This window comes from Periplaneta americana, chromosome 10, assembly GCF_040183065.1.
Source record: "Periplaneta americana isolate PAMFEO1 chromosome 10, P.americana_PAMFEO1_priV1, whole genome shotgun sequence".
Lineage (NCBI taxonomy): Eukaryota > Metazoa > Arthropoda > Insecta > Blattodea > Blattidae > Periplaneta > Periplaneta americana.
Genome location: NC_091126.1, coordinates 120,823,428 through 120,848,841, shown reverse-complemented (window position 1 = coordinate 120,848,841; position 25,414 = coordinate 120,823,428). Strand labels below are relative to the sequence as shown.

The 25,414-nt window shown below is 33.6% G+C and overlaps 1 protein-coding gene across 2 annotated transcripts in view; it reads left to right on the top strand.

Moving 5' to 3' along the window:
- LOC138707982 (sulfhydryl oxidase 2-like) overlaps positions 1 to 24,436 on the top strand; it is a 32,176-nt gene extending 7,740 nt beyond the window's left edge. The window contains exons 1-2 of one of the 2 annotated variants that reach the window (XM_069838070.1): positions 4,366 to 4,497; positions 13,097 to 24,436. In XM_069838070.1, coding sequence (XP_069694171.1) covers positions 4,491 to 4,497; positions 13,097 to 14,754 — 1,665 coding nt within the window. In that variant the 5' untranslated portion in view covers positions 4,366 to 4,490 and the 3' untranslated portion in view covers positions 14,755 to 24,436. Of the gene's footprint in view, positions 1 to 4,365; positions 4,498 to 13,096 lie in introns of those variants that run through there. The other variant, XM_069838069.1, reaches the window with a different exon arrangement.
- Positions 24,437 to 25,414: the final 978 nt, after the last annotated feature.

Genomic DNA, 25,414 nt, shown 5'->3' with positions numbered 1-25,414 from the left:
GCCCTCCATTTGACATAGACTGTAACCTGAAGTTCTTATGACTCATTTAACACTTGATAGATCATGGTCATTATTATTATTATTATTATTATTGTTATTATTATTATTATCCTTTAGTACTTAGTGTTGCATATATGCCAGAGACTGACATTTAGTATGTCAGGACAACTCCAATCACTGGCAGCAATGAGCTTGAGTTGCTACGTAACCAAATGATGTTAGAATTCATGGTTTGCTCGCTTGGTCTTGATAAAACCGGATCACTAACAGTAATGAGTGAGTGATTCGGTGTTTACTTGCACCTATGGGTTCTCTTTTCTTGCTACTTTTTTATGCATCAGCGAGTGAGCTAGTACATATCGCTGTTTATTGAATCATATATCTATATTTTATAATGTGTTTACTTTGGTGATCAATAATAATAAGTTAATAATAATAAAAGAATGCTGTCCACACCTGTGGAGTAACAGCGCGTCTGACTGTAAAACCACCACTAACCAGTAAGAAAGCATTTTTAGTGCCTGTGGGGTCAGAGATTTTCGAAGGAGGTCGTACTTCGACATAACTTAACGATCGTGTTTTTTATTTAAACGGCAATCTGTTTGCTCGTGACGTCTGATGTGGACTCTATGGCGGCAATACATCGATTCATTACTACTTACAACAGATGAATAGTTCCAGGTTATCCCGTGGGAACTGTTGGGTCCCGGAAAGTAAAACCATGTAATTAATACTTCATACTATTCGTAGTATGCAATTGTTAAAAAATATGGCGCTTGCTTTGGTTTAGTTCTTCTGTAGAATTACCGTGATAGCTATCTTTAATTTGTGCTCAAATTGTCGACTGATTCTCAATAAAGAATGCATGCACCTTGGACCAAATAATCGAAGGTGACATAAGTACAGAACACATGTTGTAATTGCTGTTCTTTTTAGAACTGTGCCCTTGCCCTGCACTTTCATACCCCATCCATAGGGCTTGTCTCATGCAATAGTTACACTCCTCCTGTAACTTGTAGTGGATTCATTCTACATCTCGTGATTGTGAAATTGGACGGAAGATGATTTTCTTGTGAGTGCAAGAAGGACATAAGTATCGGTCCCATGTTCTATGGCAGTGGTTCTCAAAGTGGGGTCCGTGAGCTCCTGGGGGTCCCTGAAGCTCATTTTGGAGGTCCGCGAATATTCTGGATAGGGACAATTTTTTCTTCTTTCAAAAGATTTTTATTTATTTTTATGTGGCAACAGGGCTTGAAGTGGGGCGGGATGACATCCCGGTTCCTTTTGAAATGGGTTAAAACCATCCCATTACTTCTTAGCACTGGAATGTTTTCTTTGTACTGTAGATGTGTTGATTTCAAAATATATTCTTTATTTCATATGCTCACATGAAATCTAAACGGGTTGTCTATTGTCATAATCACTTACTGACGACCTTTGGCTATGTTGGCATCATATAAATTTAAGAAAAGCTTCATTTTCATATTCTTAAGACTGATAGCCTAATAAATTATAGTAATCCGTGGCGCTACATCCCTTGTAGGGTCTAGACCAACCAGCTGGCTGCTGGTCTCATGCCCACATACCGAAGCAGAGGTGGACGATCATCCAACCAGAATGGAGGTATCGTGTGGTTAGCACAATGATCCTTCCAGCTGTTATAGCTGGCATTCGCAACCGGATTTCACTATCTATCGTAGCTCTCCAAGTGCATCACGATGCTGGGTGGGCACCAGTCCCATACACTGGCCGAAATTTGATGAGAAACTTTCTTCCCCCATGAGGACTCGAACCAGCATGCATTCCGTAACGCGAGTCCTAGGCAGGATGCCCTAGACCACAATGCCACGGCGCGGGACCCTAATAAATTATACAATGTCGAAAACAGTTTGTACTCTTGCCTTCCATCCTATCCCATCCTGCGGTGGCCTATTTCTGTTAAGCCTTGTCTTCACTGATAAATATTTAACAACAACATGTTGAATTTAACATATATATAGACATTTCATGCTTCAATTGACTTAACATGTTGACTGAGTATCTTGAAGTTAACACTTTTAACATGTTGGCGTGTTTTCCAGCAGCAATGAAAAAGTCAAGTCAGTTCACTTGCTCGTGCAGCATCGGTACAGTTCAGCAAAGTTCGTACAGTTTCCGTACCAACAAATCCATTAACTAACTTCTGATTTTGTGATGCTTAACTAGGAGCACCTCTTGATCATTTTTATATGATCCTTGGTGTTGGCTGTAAGTTATTCGAAGTAATGGAGTGGACGAAAGAAAATACATTAGAATAAACTTGAAGAATTGATTAATGCACTGATGAAAAGGTCTTGTTTATGTGATGTCTCTATAAAAGAATACAGAGACATGACAAAGAAAGCTGACTGTTTTAGAGAACTGGAATTATTATTTAACTGTTCTCGAGAACACAGTAAAAGAGCTTTCGCACCCTCATCATATCCTGAGCGTTAATGCTATATTTACGTCAGTAATGACATATTTGGTGATGTATGTTAACGTTCGTAAAACTTCGGAAAGCATCATTATACAATATTTACCGCTCTTTTAATATTTATCATGTCGTAGCTCCGATGATAATCAACTGCACTGTAATTTTTTTATTAATAGTTCAGTGTTTAAGGAAGGCATAGAAAAAAAATTCTAAATTAAAATCTTATTTTAAAAGGAAGAAAAAAATTTAACTTCGATGTGATGTGTTCAGATTAGACATTTATACCTTCAAAAGTTGATAAGCAATAAACCTTTTTGTTTTTTACGTTAGATGGGGGGTCAGAGTGAGAGAAATGTTGAGAAAGAATGGAAATTACTTTTAAAAGTGGTTGCTACTTAAAATCCTTACTGGTGTCAGAAGTATGGCAAGTTAAACAAGGGAGTGTTTTCACATGGCAGAGTACTCACAACTCAACCTTTCATCTGTTGGAATCTCAACGAAAAATTCTTTTCTGAGCCTTCTTTTACTTCGGCCAGAATAATTTGTCCATCCTGAGCTGTTCTAAGTAGATGAATATCATTCACAGTGTTCCACTATTGAAATAACGTGAGATGAATGGCTCTGATTGGCTTTTTCACCAATGACGTCAACATAGCGTTAACATTTAGCGAATGGTGAAGGTGTGAAAACTCTTTATAGAAAAAAATCTCATCCCTGTGTTCGCAGTACAACCGGGAGCTACAAAAAATGTAAAAAGGCAGGAAGTCTGGGAGCAGCGTAGACGACGTATACATCTCGAAATAGTTTGCATTTGAGGTGATGAGTTTCATGAAGGGAGGAAATAATCCAAATAAAACAAGGACTGATCTTCCTTCACAAGTGATAAGTTTAATCATATTAAGTCATACAGAATCTAGAAATATTTTGTAGTTAATTACAGAAGCCAAGAAACATAGCGTTATTCCAAGGCGCAAGTGAGGTGAAATGACTGCTCTTAATTGTTTCTTTCTTTGATATAATGGGAAGTATCTATTGCAACACTATATTAAAATCGTGTTCTGATATTTTCAGAAAATTTTTTAATTCAAATCGTTTAACTTTAAGCTTGTTTAGAATGTCTTCTGCATTATATCTTTCATTAAGATATTGCCGCACCCACATTCTCATTTTCTTCCTTTTCAAAGCTTTGTAACAGACAATAGAGACAGTTATAAAGCCAAATCATCTTCATCTGAGTCCATTATCCAAGGTTTGAAAATAAGGCACTACTTACATTAAAATCTCGTAGACTGTGAACTACGCAAGTTTAACATGTTTAAAAGTGTGAACAAAGTGTTAAATGAAATTAGCATTAACATTTTCAATCAACATGTTGGTATGTTAACAGAAAACAGTTTAACATTTAACATGTCATTGAATGTTTATCAATGGAGAGGAGGATTTAGACCAGTTGTTTACAACACAATTTTAAGTTCTTCTATTGTTGTCACGTCTGAATTGTTAGTTGTAAAATTGAAAACCTTGGCAGAAAATGAGGTATACACTCCTCCTCCTCCTCCTACTTCATTGGACAAGAATAAATTTGGTATTGAAATAACATAGCCGGCAAACTACAAATACAATTTATGATGGACATGGGCTGCATTCTCACATCCGGTAATCTGAAAATTTGTAGAATAATGTGAGAACTTCGAAAATTTTTCACCTATCCCATTTAAGCGACAGATCAGATGTTTACAGTAAATAGTCGTAAAAGTTTCTATTGTTAATGACATGTTCCAGCTGTAAGCCAATGAGAATTAAGAAAAAAATGGACGTAAAATCAACCAATGAGGATACAACATAATTATTATATTTTATTCTAGTTCAACCAATGGGAATGGATCATTGCTTCAATCACAGAAACTGCACGAAATGTTATTTCAATACATCATCAGTTCTCATTTACTGGTGAAAATGGAGAACTGGATAATTTAAAATAAGAATCCTAAGTTAAATAAAACTGACAATAACGAACCGTGTGCAAGTTTAAGTAATGAACCGTAAGTAAAAGTGAAACAATTGATGTAAGTTCCATTTCTTGCAATAAAGACAAAACCACCGAATGTGTGAATACAGCTGCAATAGAAAACAGCATGATTCAAAATCAGAAGCATGAAAATGGCGTTAATTATTTCTCTAATTATTGGACACATTGGCTAGAAACATTTAAAATTTACGAGTGGTTGAGAATTGAATCTGTTTTTTGAGAAACCCTTAAGTCATGAAATACAAAGTTTTGGGAAGACACAAAAAATTGTTTAAAAGAAATACATGAGTTACATATTGGAATATTTGAAATGGGAAATGTTGGTAAAACATAACGAATATTTCTGTATGCAAAATAATATTTTTTAAATAGAATATGACTCAATATTCATGTTTGAAAATGTTTGACTTATGGGGTTTCTCAAAATCTGATAAAGATTTATCAAAACAATCTCTTTATTTCATGAAATAATTGAAAATTTGGTTAAAAATGATACGAATTTGATTCTCAAAACCAGTATTTAGAAGCTGACTTCATAATTTTTTGCTTCATGTGAACAAATTTTACTCTAACCTGTATGAAATGTCACTAAGGACATAAATAATAAAGTTCTGCATGAAATAATCTAATACAATAATATATTACACAAAATAGGGGCTACAACAACATTCTAACAAATCCAAAATTCAGACACAAAATAATTAATTTGGGACCGAGTTGCATGTATCAGCTCTAGAATTACCACAGTTATCCAAATAACTGTCCACCATCTAAGGAACCATAACAAATTTCATAAGCCATTCCCGGTTTCACCTTAATGCGGCTTGCACTGAGACATGCATGATTTAATATTTGAGACAAGCATATGATCTAATAAAAGCGCCCCTTCCATCTCCAGTCGAAAATAATTAATTTATCAAACACAACAGCTTAAGCTCTAGTTTTGTCCATTCTGTGTCAGCCTTGTCACTGACTTATGGGGCTTCTCCACGAAACCTAATATTCAAGCACACGTCACAACGGAAATACCATTTGACTTGTGTTTTTCTACATAATGATATATCTATCCCTATAGAACAAGAATTAGCAATAAACTTAATTTTGTTAAAATTTGACATCTGGGGTTTCTCAAAAAACCGATTCAATTAGTGAACAAGGACTAGGCTATACAATATGTAAGTCAGTAGAAACATTAGGGCCCGCAAAAACACAAGGTTTTGAATTATTATCTAATGAATGGTGTAAAGTAGAGGTAGGGTCGGGGAATATGGTGAAACAAAAGAGAAAAAAAGAACAGTCAATTAGGAAGAAACTTTCTTGTCATAAACTATCGGCAGCTCATATTAAAGCTAGTGACATTTTATGCCTTGCTAAAAAAGAAACAATTGAATGTCTAAGTCAAAATACAAGAAAAGCAATACATTGCAACGTGTCGTATATTTAGAACGGCTTATCAAATAACGAAATTGAACTGTTCCATGACAGATTTAACAGCTTTGATTGATTTACAAGAACTAAATGGCTTAGCTGTGGGCTATATCTTGCAGTCTAATCATTGTGCACTGATATTTGTGTACATATAGCATATGAAATTAGAAAGAAACTTGTTAAGTATATTACTGATAATGATCTTAAGATAGGTTTCATGGTCGATGAGACTCTACACGAAGTAAAAATGAAGCTCTTATAATCTGTTTATGTTGCAAACTGCCTGATTCCATGGATACAAGTAATTATTTTTTTGATATAGTGGAATTAGAAAATATTAGAGCTGCAACCATTAGAGGCGCCTTTTTCAACAATCTCCAGAGTAACGGACTTGACAATAACTTTTTATCACGAAATAAGATTTCATTTGCTTGTGACAGGGTCTCAAATTCACTTGAAAGACATGCAACTGTTGCGCAGATTTTGCTCCAAATGTAACCTCAATTGATTGTTTGCCATTGTAGTAATCATCAATTAGAAATAGCGGTGAATGATACAGTACGGGAAATGTTAACAGTGTGCCACATGCAATCATTTTTTGATAATCTCTATTCTGTTTACAGCATGTCTCGAAAGAACAAAGCTGAATTAGAAACTGTTGCTGCACAACTAAGTATGAGATTAAATACCATAGAACAAGTGTTAAGAACGATGTCTAGTGCGCGGTCTTTGAGAGCCAATGAATAATTACCCTGCTCTTTATAAGTATTTTCATAATGTATCTGTAGACTTGAATTGCACAGAAAGGAAGAATCTCAATATTCTGGATCTGGATTGAAAACAAAATTAAGCAACATAAACTTTGTTCCAAATATGGAACTTTTGTTCGATGCTTCAACAGAACTTAAACACTTGTCCTTAAAATTACAAGGAAAGAAAATCACATTGCCTGAAGCATATCATTTAGTTTCTCTTAAGTATCACGTCTTTCAGTCAATAAATATTTCAGGTGCATATTATTATTCTGAAGTTCTAAGGACAGTTGATAAATTAGAATTTAAAGAGGTTAGCCCAGAACATGAAAAATTGCAGAAGATTAGTGAACAATAGTTCTTTCAGAAATTAAGTGACAATATAAAAACTTGAATCGTCATCACTAGTTTCACTTGAATTGACTGGAGTAGTAACACAACATGCTCAAACAAGAAGAATACAGTCAGTTACTGAACAACATGAAAATAATGGATAAATCTAAGTCGGTAAAATATCAAGATTCATGTTTTGCTGATAAAAAGGTTAGGGAACTCGCTGAGTCCTTTATTGTATGTAAGAAAACTTCAGTTCATGGATTCTGTGAATGTTACATGAATATAATGAATGGTGTCTACTCTCAAAAAAGCTGAAAGTTAGAATTTATGAAAGTTATATTACCAGTTGTTCTGTATTGTTGTGAAACTTTTCACTTTGAGAGAGGAGCAAATGTTACGGATATTCGAGAATAAGAGAGATGAAGTTCCAGGAGAATGGAGAAAGTTACACAACGCAGAACTGCACACATTGTATTCTTCCCTTAACATAATTAGGCACATTAAATCCAGACGTTTGAGATGGACAGATCATGTAGCACTTATGGGTGAATCCAGAATTGCATACCTGTGATAGTTGGAAGACCTGAGGGGGGAAAAGTCCTGTGAGGAGGCCGACATGTAGATGGGAGGATAATATTAATATGGATTTGAGTGAATTGGGATACGATGGTGGGGACTGGATTAATCTTGCTCAAGTATGGACCAATGACAGGCTTATATGAGGGGCGGGAATGAACCTCCGGGTTTCTTAAAAGCCATTTGTAAGTAAGTAGGCCTATAATGATATAAGGAAGTAAGTATAATGAATGGTGACAACAGGTTTCCTGATGAACTAAAGCCATTGATCATAGCTGCAAATACTATTGTTATTTCAACTGCATAGTGTGAACATGCATTCAGTAACATGAACAGCATTATTTCAACCATTTGAAGCACGATACTTTTAAAAACAGCATCTAGTTTAATGTTTACTTCATCAGTGAGACCCCATCTTAGTGCTTTCGATACAGAATATTATGTAAAAGAATTGATAAAGAAAGATCGTTGACATGCAGATTACCAGTCTTGTGCAGCCCCCACAGGTGTTCTATTGGTAAATTGTAAAAGCAGTGAAAACATCTGGAAAATATTCTAAGGATAGGTTAATGAATTTGTGACTCTATTTTAAGTGTGCCAGAGAAAATGAAAATAGTGGACGATGTCATAGCAAAAATTGGGAAAATAAAAGTGAAAAGAGTTGTTAAAAATCTATTCCATAAGAGCCAACTTTCAGCGATAGTGGCACAAGTCAACATTCAGTAAATGTAACAGTGCAATTATTATGTATAAATTGACATTTCTGTTGCGTGAGGCACAGAATATGCAGTAAGCCCTACTTTGTTCACTAGGAGGGCAGAGTAAGATGACCTGCGTCACCTTATTACACTATTCATATATTTCCACAGACAGCCATTACAAGGAGTACCCTTGGCTCTTAAAAACCCGTCATTGACAGCCAGACTTAAATTAGTGAACTTCTGATCCACTACCAAGCGTGTTAAATACAAGATATGAAGGAAACTACGAAAGTGTAAATATTATTCACTAAATTTACGAAAATCTGTAATGGTACGGATTATCCAATCTTTTCAATTAACATTCAGCCTACCCCCTTCATTACCATGGATAATAGAGGTACTACTGTAGTCTGCATTTGTTAAGATTACTTAATAGATTTATATGTTCTGGAACTAAAGATAATTACAACAAAATCATATTTAGTATTCTACACAAATTTTATGTTTATACATTTTCTTCGAAAGTAGTACTTATAAACATTTAATTTCTCATACCTCTTCATTCAGCATGTTCTTTATGCCATAAGAAGTACCGCAATATAGTTGGTATATTATTAAATTTATTAGTGCCCAGAAGGATTTTCGAGCATAACATAACAGTGTATGTTCTCCTCTTTAAATAGCAAATGAACTCTTCCTCTCATTCCACATGATATAATCGTTTTTAACTCGTATGCACACACTGCTTTGATAAGCCATATTCTCACGTTAGAAACTTAACAAACCATGTGCTTCTCAGTTCAGAAGCCAGGTCATTGGATATTTTAGGTGGTGTTCAGTTAGGGGACGTAACCCTCAAAGGGTATAAATTACCTTCTCAGATAATAGTAATATATTTAAATTTTATACTAAATCCGCCAGAATAATCCCGAAACATTTTTCCTGAAAGAAACAATTGGTTCAGATTCATTTAGATATATGAGAATTTTAAAAACGAGAAACTAGGCTACAAATTTTATGTTCATACATAGGCTTAAACACCATCCAATTTCTATAAAATAACCCAATTGGTGCCTCACTGAAAATGTCATTGAAATCGGATTTTGTGTTATTTAAAACTGGTAGTAATACTTTCCATTAGGATTATGTTGTTTTGTTTAGTGGAAATGAAAAATAAAATAATAGAGTTTACGGTTTATTAAAATTTAGTGTGGAAGTTGCGGAAAATAGTGATATCGTAAAATACTTCATTTATATCAAAAGTTTGTTTCTATAAAATTCTTTACAATATAGTTTCACTGGTACTATTGTTCCAGTTACTTTGTAGTATAATGTTTATTGCACTATTAAAGTGTATTTGGGCATTAATTAACTTATTGTATATATACGTAAATATAATACATCAACCATATACACGCCCTGTTTCAATGCTTAAATGATTGATACATATCAAAATGTGCCACAATAATATGCATAAACAATATAAGTGCCCTATCTCAGCGCTTAACCGATTGATGTATAACTATAATGCGATCATGTCTATTTTGACTAAGTGCAATATTGAAATATCGTCAATAATAATGCTTTTAACTTAATTTTTATACATATAGTATGAATCAGTACATGAAACATTATTATATGTGTGGTTGTCAAGTCCACAAGAATTAAATATATGTCTCTAGAATTTAAAATGTTTCAAAATCTTCTACCACATTTTTCTCATGTTGCATAGCCTGTTGATGCATAATGCCCGAATATCTATAACATAATTCATAATCATTTTCCACATATCAGCTTATTCTATAAATTTTAACATGGTTGAATAATGTTTGAAACCAGTTGACAATTTATCATAAATGTAATAATTTGAACATGTTAATGCACATTTATTTGAAATGATTAACCATGCATGTGCAAGAGTTCAGAAACTGGAGTTCATACCTGTTTTAGAAAGTATATGTAATATTCATTCAGTTAGTCAGCAACTGTATGCTTAGGAGAGCACACATAAAAATGTAGCTTCGAATAGCAGTAACCTATACAGTGAAGTCAGTGGTCTAAGCTGAAGTAATACAAAGCCATTTCGATCAACAGTGAGTAGAACAGAAGAATGGGTGTGGATATAAAGTTGTATTGGGCAAGAATTGAAAGCTTCAATGTAAGAAGAATTAATGAAGAGAGAAGACAGGAGGCCAGTGAGAAAGTTGAATTAAAATGGACGGTAGGAGCAATTATAGTAATGATATTAATAATGAAGAGGAATTGAATTGAATCCAGGTTCTGGAAGCAAGACAAGCGAAAAGATGGGGGAAGTGATTAAAGAAGAAATGAAGGTAGGATTCACTAAAATCAACCAAGAAATAAATCAGAAGTTACAAGAATTCAAACAATCAATTGAGGATATTAAAATGCGCTTAGAGGCCAACAATTTAATGATCGAGGAATTACAACAAGTAAGAAAACCAGTTGTAAAATAAAATAATGTATTTGGAAGATAACCAAAGAATGAAGAATCTAATAATTTTCGGACTAAGGGAAGAAAGAAGAGATTTTGAGAAGATACGTATAACGCAGTATGTGAATTGTATAGGGACCTATTCGAGGTAGTTGTCGAAGGCCACATTGAAGAAACATGTAGATTAGGCAAGGGAAACATATGTCTAGTACTAGTAAAATTTCAAAGTTTAAGAATGAAAGAAGTAATTATGAATAAATTGAAATACATTAAAAGTACAAATTTGAGATTTGAAAATGATTTTATGTCGTAATAATAATAATAATAATAATAATAATAAAACGTTTGGTATCATTTCTAAAAACAACAAGAAGTAAAGGGCATTTTTCAATAATGATTAAAGACAAATTAAAAATTAACGAAAGAGTGTGATCTTGAATGCTGTTGAAAAACTGAGTTTTGGGCTAAATTGAACAATCGAAGTTAAAGAATCAATTAATACAGAGGAAGGGCAACGAACGGAGAAATATGCAAGTGACAACAGAAATAAACCAGACATACAATGAAGAGAGAATTGGAAGAATGGCATCTAAGTCCGAAGGAGGAAACGAGACAGCAAATGGAATCAGAACAGATGGGAAGGCGAAAAGTTTAAACGTAGAATTGGAAGTATTAGAAAATAGGACAAAGATGCAGAAAAAAATCATTGACGTGAATTTAGGGAAAAAATGAAGACCTTTTCTCAAGATAACAGTCTACTGGGCCAAGTCACCGAATAGTCTCAGAGTTAAACCTTGAACATTGCGAAAGTGAATGTGTTGACATAGGACTAATGTCAAAGCGAGCTTTAGCCAAGGTCAGGAATGTCAATGACCAGAATAGAATGGATGACAGCAGACTCAAATTTCAATGGCCGAACATAGTCATCAAACTCAGAGATGAGAGTCTAAATAGAAAGAAAATGGGAAGCTTAGGAAATTTATTAGGAAAAGCGTACAAAAGGCACACTATAAAGAGAAGCAACATTAGAAATGCAGGGACATAAAAGAAGAAAGATGAGGGAAAAAGTAAGAATGTTAAATCAGTAATCATAAGTGAGGGAGGAATAAGTAGAAGAAATGAAAAAGAATAAGGGTGAATCAGATGCAGTGAAATTTCAGTAACAAGGTTGAAAATTCATGTGATGCAGGTGGGAGAAGAGAACGGGGAGCTGTGGATAGAAATGGGATAGGTAAAGAGAAGAAGAAAGAAGGCAAGGGTAAAACAATGTGGAGCAATGTAGGAGCTACAGTTCCCAAGGGTTTCGATGAGTTAATGAAACTGTTTGGTGGGGACAGGAAAATGTGAAATATCATAACAGGGAAGACAGAAGGTTACAGTGTAAAGCAAGGACTTGTGAAAAGTATTAATAAGAAAGGATAGAAAGTTATAAGTTGGAACTAAAAACGAACATATTGTAAAGGTGAAGCAAGGATTAATAATGTAAAGGTAGATCAATAAAAGTCAATGAAAGGAGTTAGTAAAATTGTACAAATAGAAATAATTGAATTAATGATAATAGATCGGATGTAGATTAAGATAGAAGTATTATTTGCGGTTAGAAATAAGAGACTGTAGTTAATAGTGAAGGGGAAAACGAACCTGTTTCAATTGGAAGCAATGAACAGGGATAAGTATTAGTAGGCATGGTTAGATCAATATAAGTTGACTGAGAAAATGATCAAGTAAAGAGTAAGTAAAAGTCTTAGAATAAATTGGATTAAAGGTACTAGGTTTGTAGAAAAGATAGTTGAAAAAAATTAGTCGTGATAGAAATTAGATGTAGTTAACAATGAAGAGAGGATTGAAAGAGGGAGATAGTACTATAACAAAACAGAGAAAAATAGAGAATATTAGGGTTAGTTCTTAAACAGTAGTTAGGCATAAGACTGACAAATACAGGAGGGAAGAAATCAATACGATGTAATTTACAAGATGGCGTAAGAGTGTTTTGTGTTAATGTAACCATACAGAATGTTCTGCATTGTAAGTATGTATGTAATGAATGTAGTAGTGACACTGTATACAAAATATGAGGTCAACTGCTACTTGAAAAAAATTGCTGACATGAAATATATCATTCATTTAAGTTATTCGTTAACTCGTTCAAGCAGTCTTTGACGAAGTAATCTTAACAGCATCAGTAGTATTCAGACAAGAAACATTCCAGAAAGTTCTTACATATCAGATATCTTTGTTCCTTTTTGTAATGTAATTTTTCATCCATAATAAAGCTTTGGTTATTCAGAAATGAGGTTTTATAATAGAGCTTTTATTTTCATGTTAGCACATTTATGATCTTAGTATATGAATCTTTTGTTTCAGAATGGAAGGATGTTATTACTGTTGCAGCTGTTGACTGTGCAAATGATGACAACAATCCACTGTGTCGTGAATATGAAATAATGCATTATCCCATGTTAAAATTCTTCTCTGCAAACTCAAAACCTGATCATATGGGAGTTACAGTAAACAAAGGCAAGAATGTTGATGAAGCACGTTCCACTCTTGTGGAGATCTTGGAAAAAGAGCATATAGAAGGTAGAGGAATTGGTTGGCCAAACATTGCTCCATACAGAAGCAGTGACATTAAGAACCTATGGAAGTTAGTTCCATCATCAGTGAAGTTCATAATTCTAATATTTGAGGATACAGAATCTTTCATTGGCACAGAAGTTATCTTGGATCTGCACCATATAGACAGCATCCAAGTGCGGTCTGTGCTTAATCAGAATGAGGCTGTTTCCAAGCTCATGGGTGTGTCCACATTCCCAAGTCTAGTAGTTGTTGAGAGGAACATGCAAACATTTTCACTTTCTGTTAGTGATGAGAGTCGAGAATCATTTCGCAAAGCCATCAGAAGTTTTCTGCAATCACGTCACATAAGTATTCCAGAGGAAGAACCATCAACATCTCCTGAAGAAACGCATAACATGGAGATTTCAGATTTATTATCGATTATGGCAGCTGAAGAAGAGAAGAAGAAGCAGCAAGGCATCAAACAAATGGGAGACATAGTGTTTCAGGTGGATCTGGAAAAGGCAGTTGCCTATAGCCTTCAGCATGAGGTATCTTCCTTCAAACTTATTTCAGGGGAGGCTTTCACTTCTCTGAAGGATTATCTTAATGTTTTGGTTAAGTATCTTCCCTTCAGCAGCAGAGGGGTGAATGTCTTGAGTAACCTCAGGAATGCTGTGTTTAGTCACGCAAATGACATTGGGGGGGAGAGAGTACTGGAATATTTGAAGAAATTTGACAATGGAGACTCCTCTGTTTTCTCATCACATGAATGGATTGGTTGTAAGGGAAGTAAACCACAGTATCGAGGTTATCCTTGTGGCTTATGGACTTTATTCCATACTCTGACTGTAAATGCAGTGCTTCAGAATCAACAATTAGACAGTTTGGAAGTCCTAAACGCTATGTTAGGTTACATAACATATTTTTTTGGCTGTCAAGATTGTTCAAAACACTTTCAAGAAATGGCAGCAAGATCAATGCATTCTGAAGTAAATAGTCCCAAAGAAAGTATCTTATGGCTCTGGAAGGCCCACAATGAGGCGAACAAGAGATTGTCAGGAGACGTTTCAGAGGATCCAGAACACATTAAAATCCAGTTTCCATCGCGAACTAACTGCCCTACATGCAGAAACAATGACGACTTCTGGAACATTGATGAAGTCTTGCATCACCTCAAACAGATGTATGGCAAGAGCAACATCAGCTACATTGGAATCAGCAGTGACAAGAGGCCTCAGGAATACACCCTCTCCAACGAAGAGTCAAGATTTGCAGAACAGTTCATTGCCAATGATGGAGAAAGGAAAAGACTCGGATGGAATTTCAATTTCTTTGACATTAGTTTGTGTGTAGTTTTGTACGCATTTTCAGCCACAATTTTAGTGTTAGTTTGTATAAAATTTGTAATGAGAAGAAGGTACAGAAAAAAGTTGTATATACACGACATATTGGGCAAAGTGTAATTAGATGTCCTTTTTTAGGCAGTGTAAATAATTAAATGTTTACATAAGAGCATTTTATACTATGTGTCATACAACGATTTGGATGCATTTAGAACATAGGCTTCAATGAATTATTTAAATTAATTTTTAGACAGGAGTGGGCGAATGTTTTTGACTTTGTATGAAAGAAAAAGTAGTAGTTTTAAATGTATGTAGCTTAACATAGACATAATGTCCACTGTGAAGATTTCTGTGATAACTGTATACAGTGCCTTCCTACTGTTAATGTATGTGTGAGTGGTTTTATTTACAAACTTCACGAGATAAAATTATATGTTGAAGACTGAAATAACATGTAGATTGATCATGCTTTGATTACCGATGGAGTCATCCTTGGCAGTCTCACAGTTACTGTGTTGGCCATTGGACCTAAGGTTCACTGTTTCAAACCTGCCAAGGACAATAAAATCCCAGGAGGGAAGTAAAGTTGTGGGTCCCATGTCGAAGATTAATAGCACATAAAAGAATACTGTTCAAGTTAAAATTTCTGACCATTTCTTACCCACATATTTTGATGCTGAATAACCTCTGCATTTAAAAGTGTCACCAAATAAAATACTATGACAGCTACTAATGGAACCTCTGCATTTGAAAGTGTCACTAATTAAAATATTATGACAATTACTGATGGAAGGAATGTGAGTATCTATTACTTTTGTCCAGCCATATATTACCAGTGGTGACTGTGGGAAATGCTAAAAAATATTACTTAAGGCTAAATTGGATCCTACAATCACTGGAGCTTTTGAGTGGCTATTACTTCTGCTGTACTATGTACTACCTTTCTCCTAGCTTTGTAGAACATGCATTACTTTACAGTAGCTATGCAACTCAAATGATACTGAGAGTCCAAAACAACTTTTACCATTACATTCATGCAACACTTTACTGCACCTTTGTACAGTTTCTTGCCTAGGATTGTAAATTCAACAACATCCACAATCCTCGTATTGCATATCTTGCCTTCTCCCTAAAGGAACTTTATTAGTGATGACTTCAAACAAAACGAAAGTTGGTGGCATTATACAATGCAGATATTCAATATCATTATACTAGGCTATTCCCTAATCTTTGTCATATAAAAGCCTATTTTTGGAATACATTGCACTGCGTAAGAAAAACATTGTAACTCACTTTTCACAGTTTTACAGGCAAGCAAAAGCAAAGTTTGGGGACTCGTAAAAAATCAGGATTTGATGATAACTTTTTTAACTTATCAATTATTTATTCCAACATTAATAGTTAATACATTGGTGATAATTTTACATTTGAAGGCTTATAAATATGTTTTACATTTTGCATCTTATGTCTTAGTGTCACGCATGTTTTACACATTCTGCTGGTTAACATAACTAGGTACTAATTTTACTTTTACTTCAATACATTTTCGTCATAATATTAAGAATATGTGTATGGACAACAGTATTATACCGTACTGAACCTCAGATGCAGTCATAATACAGTAGTATTATACTCAACCTCAGATTTCAAGAAAGAGACAATCATTACAATGTCATATAAATCATAATACAGTGCTCAAAGAAAGTGTTGCATATTATTTTATTGCAAACTTATGGAAAAATATGGCTATGTAATATTTTTGTGAGTCACTGGCGTAGCTCAGTCTGCTAAGGCACTTTCCTACCGATTCAGAGTTGCGCTCGGGCATAGGTTCAATTTCTGCTTGGATTGATTACCTGGTTGGGTTTTTTCAGAGGTTTTCCCCAACTGTAAGGCGAATGTCAGGTAATCTATGGCGAATCCTCTGCCTCATCTCGCCAAATACCATCTCACTATCACCAATTCCATTGACGCTAAATAACCTAGTAGTTGATACAACGTCGGTAAATAACCAACTTTAAAAAGAAATAAAATAAAATTTATTTATTTTTGTGCTAAAAATATTGCATATTTCTTCATAAGTTTGCAATAAACTAATTGTCATAATATTTTTAGCAAAAAAGAAATATTGCAGTATTTCTTGGTAAGTTTACAATAAGATAATTTGCAACAATTTCTTTGAGCACTGTAATTGAACTTCAGTTGTTAGGGTAATTTAATTATAATTAATAAACTGTTTTAACTTTTTTATATATAATAATGTTACATACATCATGTTTCAAATACAAATTCACATAATCACACAACAATATTGGTTACTAAGAAATGGAATTTATGTTCAAGGAAAATATAAATTATAATTCAGTAAGCTTTGATACTGCTATCTTATCATTTTTTTTTAAATTAGAGTTAAATTTCTAGCTGGTTGCTGTGTGTGTGTTTCAGATTCTCATAGAATGCATGATATGGAACAAAAGGATATGAGATCCTTCTGTTTTACACTTGAGATAGGTATTTCTTTAGAGTAAGCGTATCGCATAATCTTTGGACACCTTTTCTGGAATTGAACAGGTCAAGAGTTGGATCATCTTTGTCGAATCCATACTAGAAAGTGTTTTCTTTTTGTGGTTTTCCATGACAAACAGTAAATTATTTGGGCTGATTGCAAAAACAGTATTTAGACAATATTTAAGGTTGAACAACTCCTAAGTATGACTGCCACTTGTGAAGACAATGTTTAATAGCAGACACTGTCTGAAGTCCCGAAGTTTTAGCAGTCGATGTTTAAACAAGTCATTTTTGTTATCTTTGTACTTAGTCCATGTTTTGTGAATTTCCAGAGTAAAGTCCAATAAAGGAGGTGCCAGGAGACAGATGAAATGATGAGAGAAATTCATGCTACACAGTTGCATGTATTAGAATTACAGGAAAGAAAGGTGTTGTTGGGCATGTTTTTTACATGTGAGGCAGTTATCGAACTTCCTGAAGGCCTCCTGTTTGCTTTTCTTGTCGAAGTTGCTTTTCACTTTGAGCTTTAATCAGTGCCACAAGGTTGCAAAGATATCAAACGTAATTTAGCACACACCTAGCCACTAAACAGTCAATTTTCCACTTTTATATTTATTCCACAGGTATCATTTCACACTGAGCTGCCTAATTGTTATTCTGATGAATAAAATTGCAAAATTATAATTTTTAACTTACCCAATAACATCTTGCTACTATGCGGCAAGTTCTGGGAAAACTGTTATTGAAAACATTAGTTTTTTTTTTTTTTTCACTAGACTGACATCTTCTCTAAAGTATCACTGCTATACACTTCACTCTCAGCATCATCATAACTTTTCATCACATCCAATAAGACGGTCTTCTCTTCCATTAAGAAGTTCCCCACACATTTAACCATGGTGTTTATGTCGTAAATCGAGTATATTTACGTTTGGCACCCATATTAATGAAGTGTTTCCATTGGCGGTGATTGGCAAAGAGTCATAACGCAAGATATTCCATACTTCCTCTTCCCAGCTGATATCGTAACTTAAACGATGTCTTGCTACTTGCAAATCATCAGCTGAACATTGTTTAAGCAATGGAAACTCGCACATAACTTAGATGGTGTTTAGGTAGACAGTGTCTAAGACTTGAAACAGGTCATTGTTTCTGCAATCGGCTCTTTTATTTTAGATCAATTCTTTCACCATTGATGTCGATGGACCAATTTCTAGTATTAACATATTGCTTGAAATGAAAAAAGTTACTGCTGCCCATTTGCTTTACTATGTATAGTTTTCTAGTGACCAGCAGATCTCACATGTACCATTGTTGGGGTGTGAAAATCTGTTTTTTCCTTTGAAGAAGGGAATGGATAGAGTCTCCCTCATTGTGAGTATCGCCTTTTTCAAACAATTGTGTGAAATATCAATCTGATAATGCTTAGATGCATGCATACACATGGTGGGCAAACACCTAGGCCTATTTCTGTTTTGACTACCACACCGCCAAAGTTATCTGAGTATAGGATTACTGTACTTTTTTTTTTCCTTTCTGCTTTTGTTTTCCAATTAAATCAAACAACTCTCAACTTCATTTGCCTATTTCATACCGTATGTAATAGTAAACATTTATATTTTCCATATCAATTGTACGTGGTTAATTTCCTTTTCTAATAGAAAACACATAATCCATAGGGGTTTGTAAAAACCTTCTGCATATCAAAAACTACACGTACACTTTCTGAATTATTTTCAAGACACTTTTCTTTGTCTCGTTTTTCATTCCTATGTTCTTCATAAATCACCTTTCATAATTCTTTTTTTACTGTTCAGATTTTTATATGAAGTACACAAATTTCACTGGTGTTTTTTTAGGCTTAAAAAACTTATACTCTGTGTTCAGAATTTTTTGTACTGTCTTTCAGTAGTGAATTTTTATTTTTTAAACCATTAATTATGAAGTCTATGCATTTTTGAATAGGTTAAATTACTGTTTACATGGGCCCATTGCCTTTCAGATTGTTTCCACAAATAATGAGATTTAACTTTTGGTAGTGAATCACATGAATTATTTATCGGGAATAAAATTATGGAGTTAAATCATGAGAATCATCTGTCTCAAGCCTGGAAGACCAAGTAACATATGTCCAGGTACAATTTAATAGTACTGTTGAATCTTCGTGGAATAACATTGTATCTCAACATAGAATTCTTTCCGTAGTAAAAGCAATGACTTTTTAAAATAAGATAAAAAAAAAACAACATGGGAACTAACGAAAATAATGTAACAATAATAACTCAAAATCCACCAAAAGTGAGTTACGATGTTTTTCCTTGCACAGTGCGATATGAAAACCTTCTGTCCTAATTTAATGCCCAGTTTATAAATAACTATGATTTTCTCCATGCTGTCATTGAGAACTCCAAAGGGGATAACATCATGGTTGCAGAACATTGACTAGTATATAGTATTACAAGGTATGTAATAATGCCATCATTATTCACGTATGAATTTTGTTTTGTGAGAACTTCTGTCACTCTCACAACGTTCTTCTATTAAATTTACATCTAATGGATGGGTCATCCTAAAATTAAGGGCAGATTTGAGCACCTATAATTAAAAAAAAAAATAAAAGTATAATTTTGTTGTTAACAAATTATGTACATGAGTTCCTTATAAACCTTCATTTACTACTATACATACTGCCATGATCAAAATTGCCTATTTAAAATGAAAATAAAATGTCTTATTTTTCTCTGAAACACAGAGGTGACCTGGAACTTAAGTCACCTTCATGATCACTAGATTTTGTGTTACAATCTTGAAATAAGTACTCCACTGTGGGGTTAAATGATACCTACGAAGTTTACTTTCTTAATTTACAAGTTTTCTGAGAAACAGTCATAAATAGTAATATGATAAGTAATTTTAAAATTTCTTAATATTATGTAACACAAAAAAAATAATACAGTTCATATGTATTAGGATATCATTACAGTCAGATTTGCCTTCAAATGATCGATAGTGTTATACTGATGCCTTATATTTGCTACAGGTTGAACTGATTCATGATATATGGAAGTTGAGAAAATAATTCTTTAATAGGCCTAGTTATTTCAGTTGTTCCTTTCCTTATTTTAATAATATCTTCTACCAATTATTTTGCATTCACTTTCTCTTTTTCCACTGCTCTAATAGCATTGCTTGTGGTTGCTTGTTCTTACAATAAAATTATGAGTACATTTTGTCATCAAATACTTTATTTTGTTAGTTTTATGCAAGCATCACAAAGACTATAAATTCATAGAGGCTACAAAATTTGATTACATTCAGTCTGTTGAGCTACTCAACAAACATAGTGAAATTCTCATATTTCACACATACACATGTGTTTCGCTTTTATTACGTGCTACAAGCCAAAGAGATCGCAATACACAAAATATGGAATAAGGAATTTCATAGTCATGACTCAGACTTTTTATGTAACACTTTAAATTGTTACTCATGATTTCCCCTTGCTTCTTTACTGTAAGTACTGGTAAAGTTATGTCCTCCTTCCCTGACACTAATCTGGTTACATCATATCTTTCGAAAAATGTATAACTTCATTTTTATGTTTATTATATAAACTTAAAAAGTGTCCAGCTTCTTTTCTTTTTTGTTCCTGAAAGCTTTTCCACATACCAATATCATAATACGCTCATAACATGCTATTTTTTTTTATCTTCCCACTCAAAACACTTGACAGTATATATAACATTTATTTTTCTTGTAGTTGAGAGTTATTTGACGAGGAAGCACTTCCCTAAACTGAAACTGCCGAACTACTTTGGGGGGGAAATCTTTTCACACCCTAACAGTTGTTTAACTTTTTGAACGTGGTGTGTCATTCTGGAAGTTTTCTTTAATTCTATAATATCTTGCTTTGTTAGCTTCTTGAGTTTTTTCTGTAGTTTCTTAATTTTTTTGTAAGCCTTAGCCTTTCTTTATTCACTCACATTCGTTCTACTTGTTTTCTACTTCTGCTAAGTCCTGTTTCTTTATTGTTTCCAATTAGCTCCACTAGCACTAGCTGGGACAGTAGGCTATCTTCTTCAGATCTTTTGAAAATAACTTTTACCTCTGCTTTCTTCTGGGTACCTTCTGGTTCTGTCTGCACAGTTCCTTTGAGCTCTCTTTGATTTTAAATTTCACTTATTGTATTCCATAGATCTCACATTAGGATTGAAACTTTAAGATGTTAAACAAGTCAAGAGTTATGCAATTTTTGGCGAGATTATCGAACACTTAAATCATATATGGTCTGAATTTTTTCTGCTTCTTTTATTTTAGGATGCCTTTCTCGTTCTTTATGTTTCACTTCTTGATAGAGTATCAGATCAGATCTGATTCTCTCTGTAGGTACATTTTCTTCTGTTTTTCTTTTTTTCCTTTAAAGTTCTCCTTCATACTCTCATATACAGAAATTGAAAAGAAGTAACATCTTTTTAACCTCCACCTTTCCCACACATAAGGAATATTTTTCATATATTAAATAAATTGAAGCCTACAGTTTTCTACCTTGAACTAAATATTTAATGAGACATACTACCATGATAAAATAATAATTACTTGAAAAATCTGTTATTAAAGATTTTGTTCACCATTAATAATGTAAGTAGCTTCCCTTGGAGGTGACATATTTCATGTTTTTCCTGATCTGTATGTAAATCATAACCTCAACTCCCATGTGCTTTTGTATATGACATTAAAATTCAGTTCCACACCATCCTATCAAGAAAGTAATGTTTCACTAAAATAGTTTAGTCAATAAAGAGGTCATGGAGATGACAAAAAGAAAAGGTAGGTAACTTAGCGAAAGTGGTTTCTCAATGTTATTTGAGAATCTAGTGGTATTTTTAAGAAACTTGTCTGAATTTCAGTGGAGGTGACCAAAAACTAATTACACATATTCACATAAAAATCTACAGCCATCTAGTAATGAGGATGTTTTCTTTTTACATTTTCTGATAAGTATACAGTTGTTGCTGTGATTGTAATATGTTAAGAGTAATTTGAATTTATAATCTTAGAAATGGGGTAAAACAGAGGTAGTTACATGCATAGAGGTGACATTAATCTGTAACATTTAAAGCCCCAATAATACAAAGCCATTTAAGAACAAAACCTCCTATGTGACAGTACTGGTACAGAAAATAATTTTTCAGGAGGAAGAAAAAAATAATTAATGAATGGTCGTACTTAAGAGTATGAAGTAATTCGGTAGAAAACGTTGGTGAATATGATGAACATAAATGACATCATCGGGGATCAGTGTAGGCCTATTATTTAATTAATTTTTTCTTCCTCCTGAAAAATTATTTTCTGTGCTGTCACATACAAGGTTTCATAAAAACGACGAAATGTTTTTTTTCTTCTTCTATTTATTGGTGATATATTTTAATTTTCAGGCCTTAATGTTTCTGCTTAAAGAATAAGTTCGCGAAATTTGCCCTTAATTTTAGAAAGACCCGGATGTATTTCATTGATAAAATTGTGATTCTTCTATTTAAAGTGTGTGACACAAATCATGCTGTCTTATTGAGCACTCTTAATTTAATTTCATAATTTTAAATATAGATGTATTCTGCTCATACATTAAATTTTTTTACTACTGTGTGTTCTGTTTTGTTAGGAAACATTGTAAATGTGATTTGTAAATTCCACAGTTAACAAAACATATTTTATTTAGAAAAAAACTCCCATTATTGTTGAAAACATATCAATACCATGGTTGAGAAAAATACTCTATTTAGGACAAACTTCTTTTGTTGTGCAAAACATTTTTTTTTTTTGTGCTTAATTTTAATTTGTTGTGGGAGGGGAGATTTTAAGACGAATTACATACCAGTATTTTAATATTTCCTGAATAGCTGTCTACATCTGTTTGTATATACTGTATATGTATAAGTGCATGTGTGTGTGTCTGTATATGACAATATGAAATGGTTTACGAATACAGTGAAACTTGTTCAAACCAGAACCTGAATAAAACAGAAACTGTCTGCTACTGCTCAAAATGGAAATAATTTTTGTCACACTACTTTAATGTGAACTATATTTTGAAACTGTATGTGCTTTCAAGCAGTGTACGAAATATGTAGGTCACTAAGCTAAAAATAAGTTTTCTTTGCAAAATTTTATAGGATGCGAGGTTGTGTTGGCCTGGTGGTCATAAATGTTATTACCCTGTTGACTAGGCAGAGTCCCATTGAAGATTTTCAATGCTTCACGCCCATATACTGTCATAGCTTAGCAGAACACATGTGTAGTGATTTCGAGTTAAAAAAAAGTTGCGTAAAAATGTGGCAATATCCTTAAGTGTTGAAGTAAAAGTTGTCGAGTTAAAGGAAAATGAGAAACGAAGTGTATGGGAAATACTGTTGATGTTCAGTTGTAGAAAACTCAGGTGTAACACTTCGAAAAATAAAAGCCAGATCATGAGTGAGTGGCTATCAATCAATAATGGTGACATAAAAAAGGAAACAAAACAACTGGTTATGTGAAAATAAGTCAACTGTTGTGGGAGTGAGTTCTTATACCCTTCCAAAGATCATGTCAATTTCTGGACCTATTTTGCAAAGCAAACCCTTGAACTGGCAAAGAAATTAGATAAGTCAGAATTCAATACTTCTAATGGATTGCTCCTAGTCCAATTAAATGAATAATGTGTAATGATATACAGCATAACATTATTCTATATTGTTAGACATTAAATTTAGTGTAATTTGTAAACTATAATAGTATTTAATGAGTGAGTTACGGTAACATTTATAAAGAAAATGAGATTCTCATCAAAATGATTCACCAATGAAATAAGTGACAGAAAGCTGATTTAATGTCAGTAGTGTTAAACAGAATATTTTGTACTTCTTGCAGTTTGCGGTATTCCATTTTGTTTTCCATTTATAGAAATGATAAAATATTCCATTTTAACTTCATACCTGAATAATATGGAAACCTATCCACAAGGGAAAAAAATTCGGACCATGTCACTTCCGTCTTGAACAGGTTTTACTGTATTAGTCTAAAGTACAAAGTGAAGTAAAACGTTAGCCAGTGTTTTTCTATGACGAAACAAGAGAAAGCTTTTTTTCCTATGTTTTGAACAAATTTACTATTTAGTTTACATAAATCACAGTAAAGGATTCAATCGAATATAGTTTGCATATTTATGAAGGTTGTTTTACATTCCAGAATTTGCCACTTATTAGACATATACAATTAATAGAGTTTGTACAGATTAATAAAAAGAAATTGTTGTATTTCACTTGGTATGGTTGTACTGGTACTTGAGCTATGATGGTTTATTTTCTAATACCTGATACCTCTCTTCTCCAAGCATTTTACCACTGTATTGTTTATATGGTTCAGCTAATTACTTACAGCATTACATAGCTTATAGCATTAATATTGTATGTCGACATTTCTAACTTTTGGGAGACCTTGAAAGAAGTGTTTCCCATTGCATACACCTTATAGCATAGTGCACTCTCGAGCTAGCATCTCTTACCTGCAGGTCTCTTACAGCACCAGCATGCACCCGTGGCTGCTGGCGGGTATGCTGTCTCCTTATCCCTTCTGCATAACAAGCATATTTTGTTGCACTCTATCCATTTCAGCGAGTGCTTACGACCATTGCCTTATAGGAGTAATGCAGGAAAATATAATTATTGTTATATTAATAATGCCTCATACAGTACAATACAATACTTGTGCAAATGAATATTTAGCCCCATACTACTAGTACATCACCATATCTCAGTGTTGACCAGAAATGGACATACAATATTTGTGCTTTGAGCCATCATGTTTGCAGAGTCAGTTTGGGAAATGAGACATGTTTTATTTAAATGTGTTGGTGGTGGTAGCAGTAGTTTCAGTAACAGCAGTAGAAAATGATTTGGTTATTGGATCTCTTCCATTAACACTGTCGAGCTTCCTTACTTTGATGTGTTGTGTGTTTGGTTCTGAATCGATTTTTGAATTTAAATTTTCGTTGTAGTAATTTAGGAAAGGCTGAAAAATTGTTTAAGGAATATTGTGCAGACTTTAATACAAATCATTAACCCTAATCTGAAAGGTGTTATTTCGTGCGATAAAGGTTAATGATGTATCTTTTGAATCTGCCATGCATAAGCATTTTCTACTATTTCGTTGAATTTTAAATATATGCAGGGCTCTAACACATGCATTTTTGAGTTCTATAATTATTTCAGTACTTTTTATGGAAACTAACATTCATAAA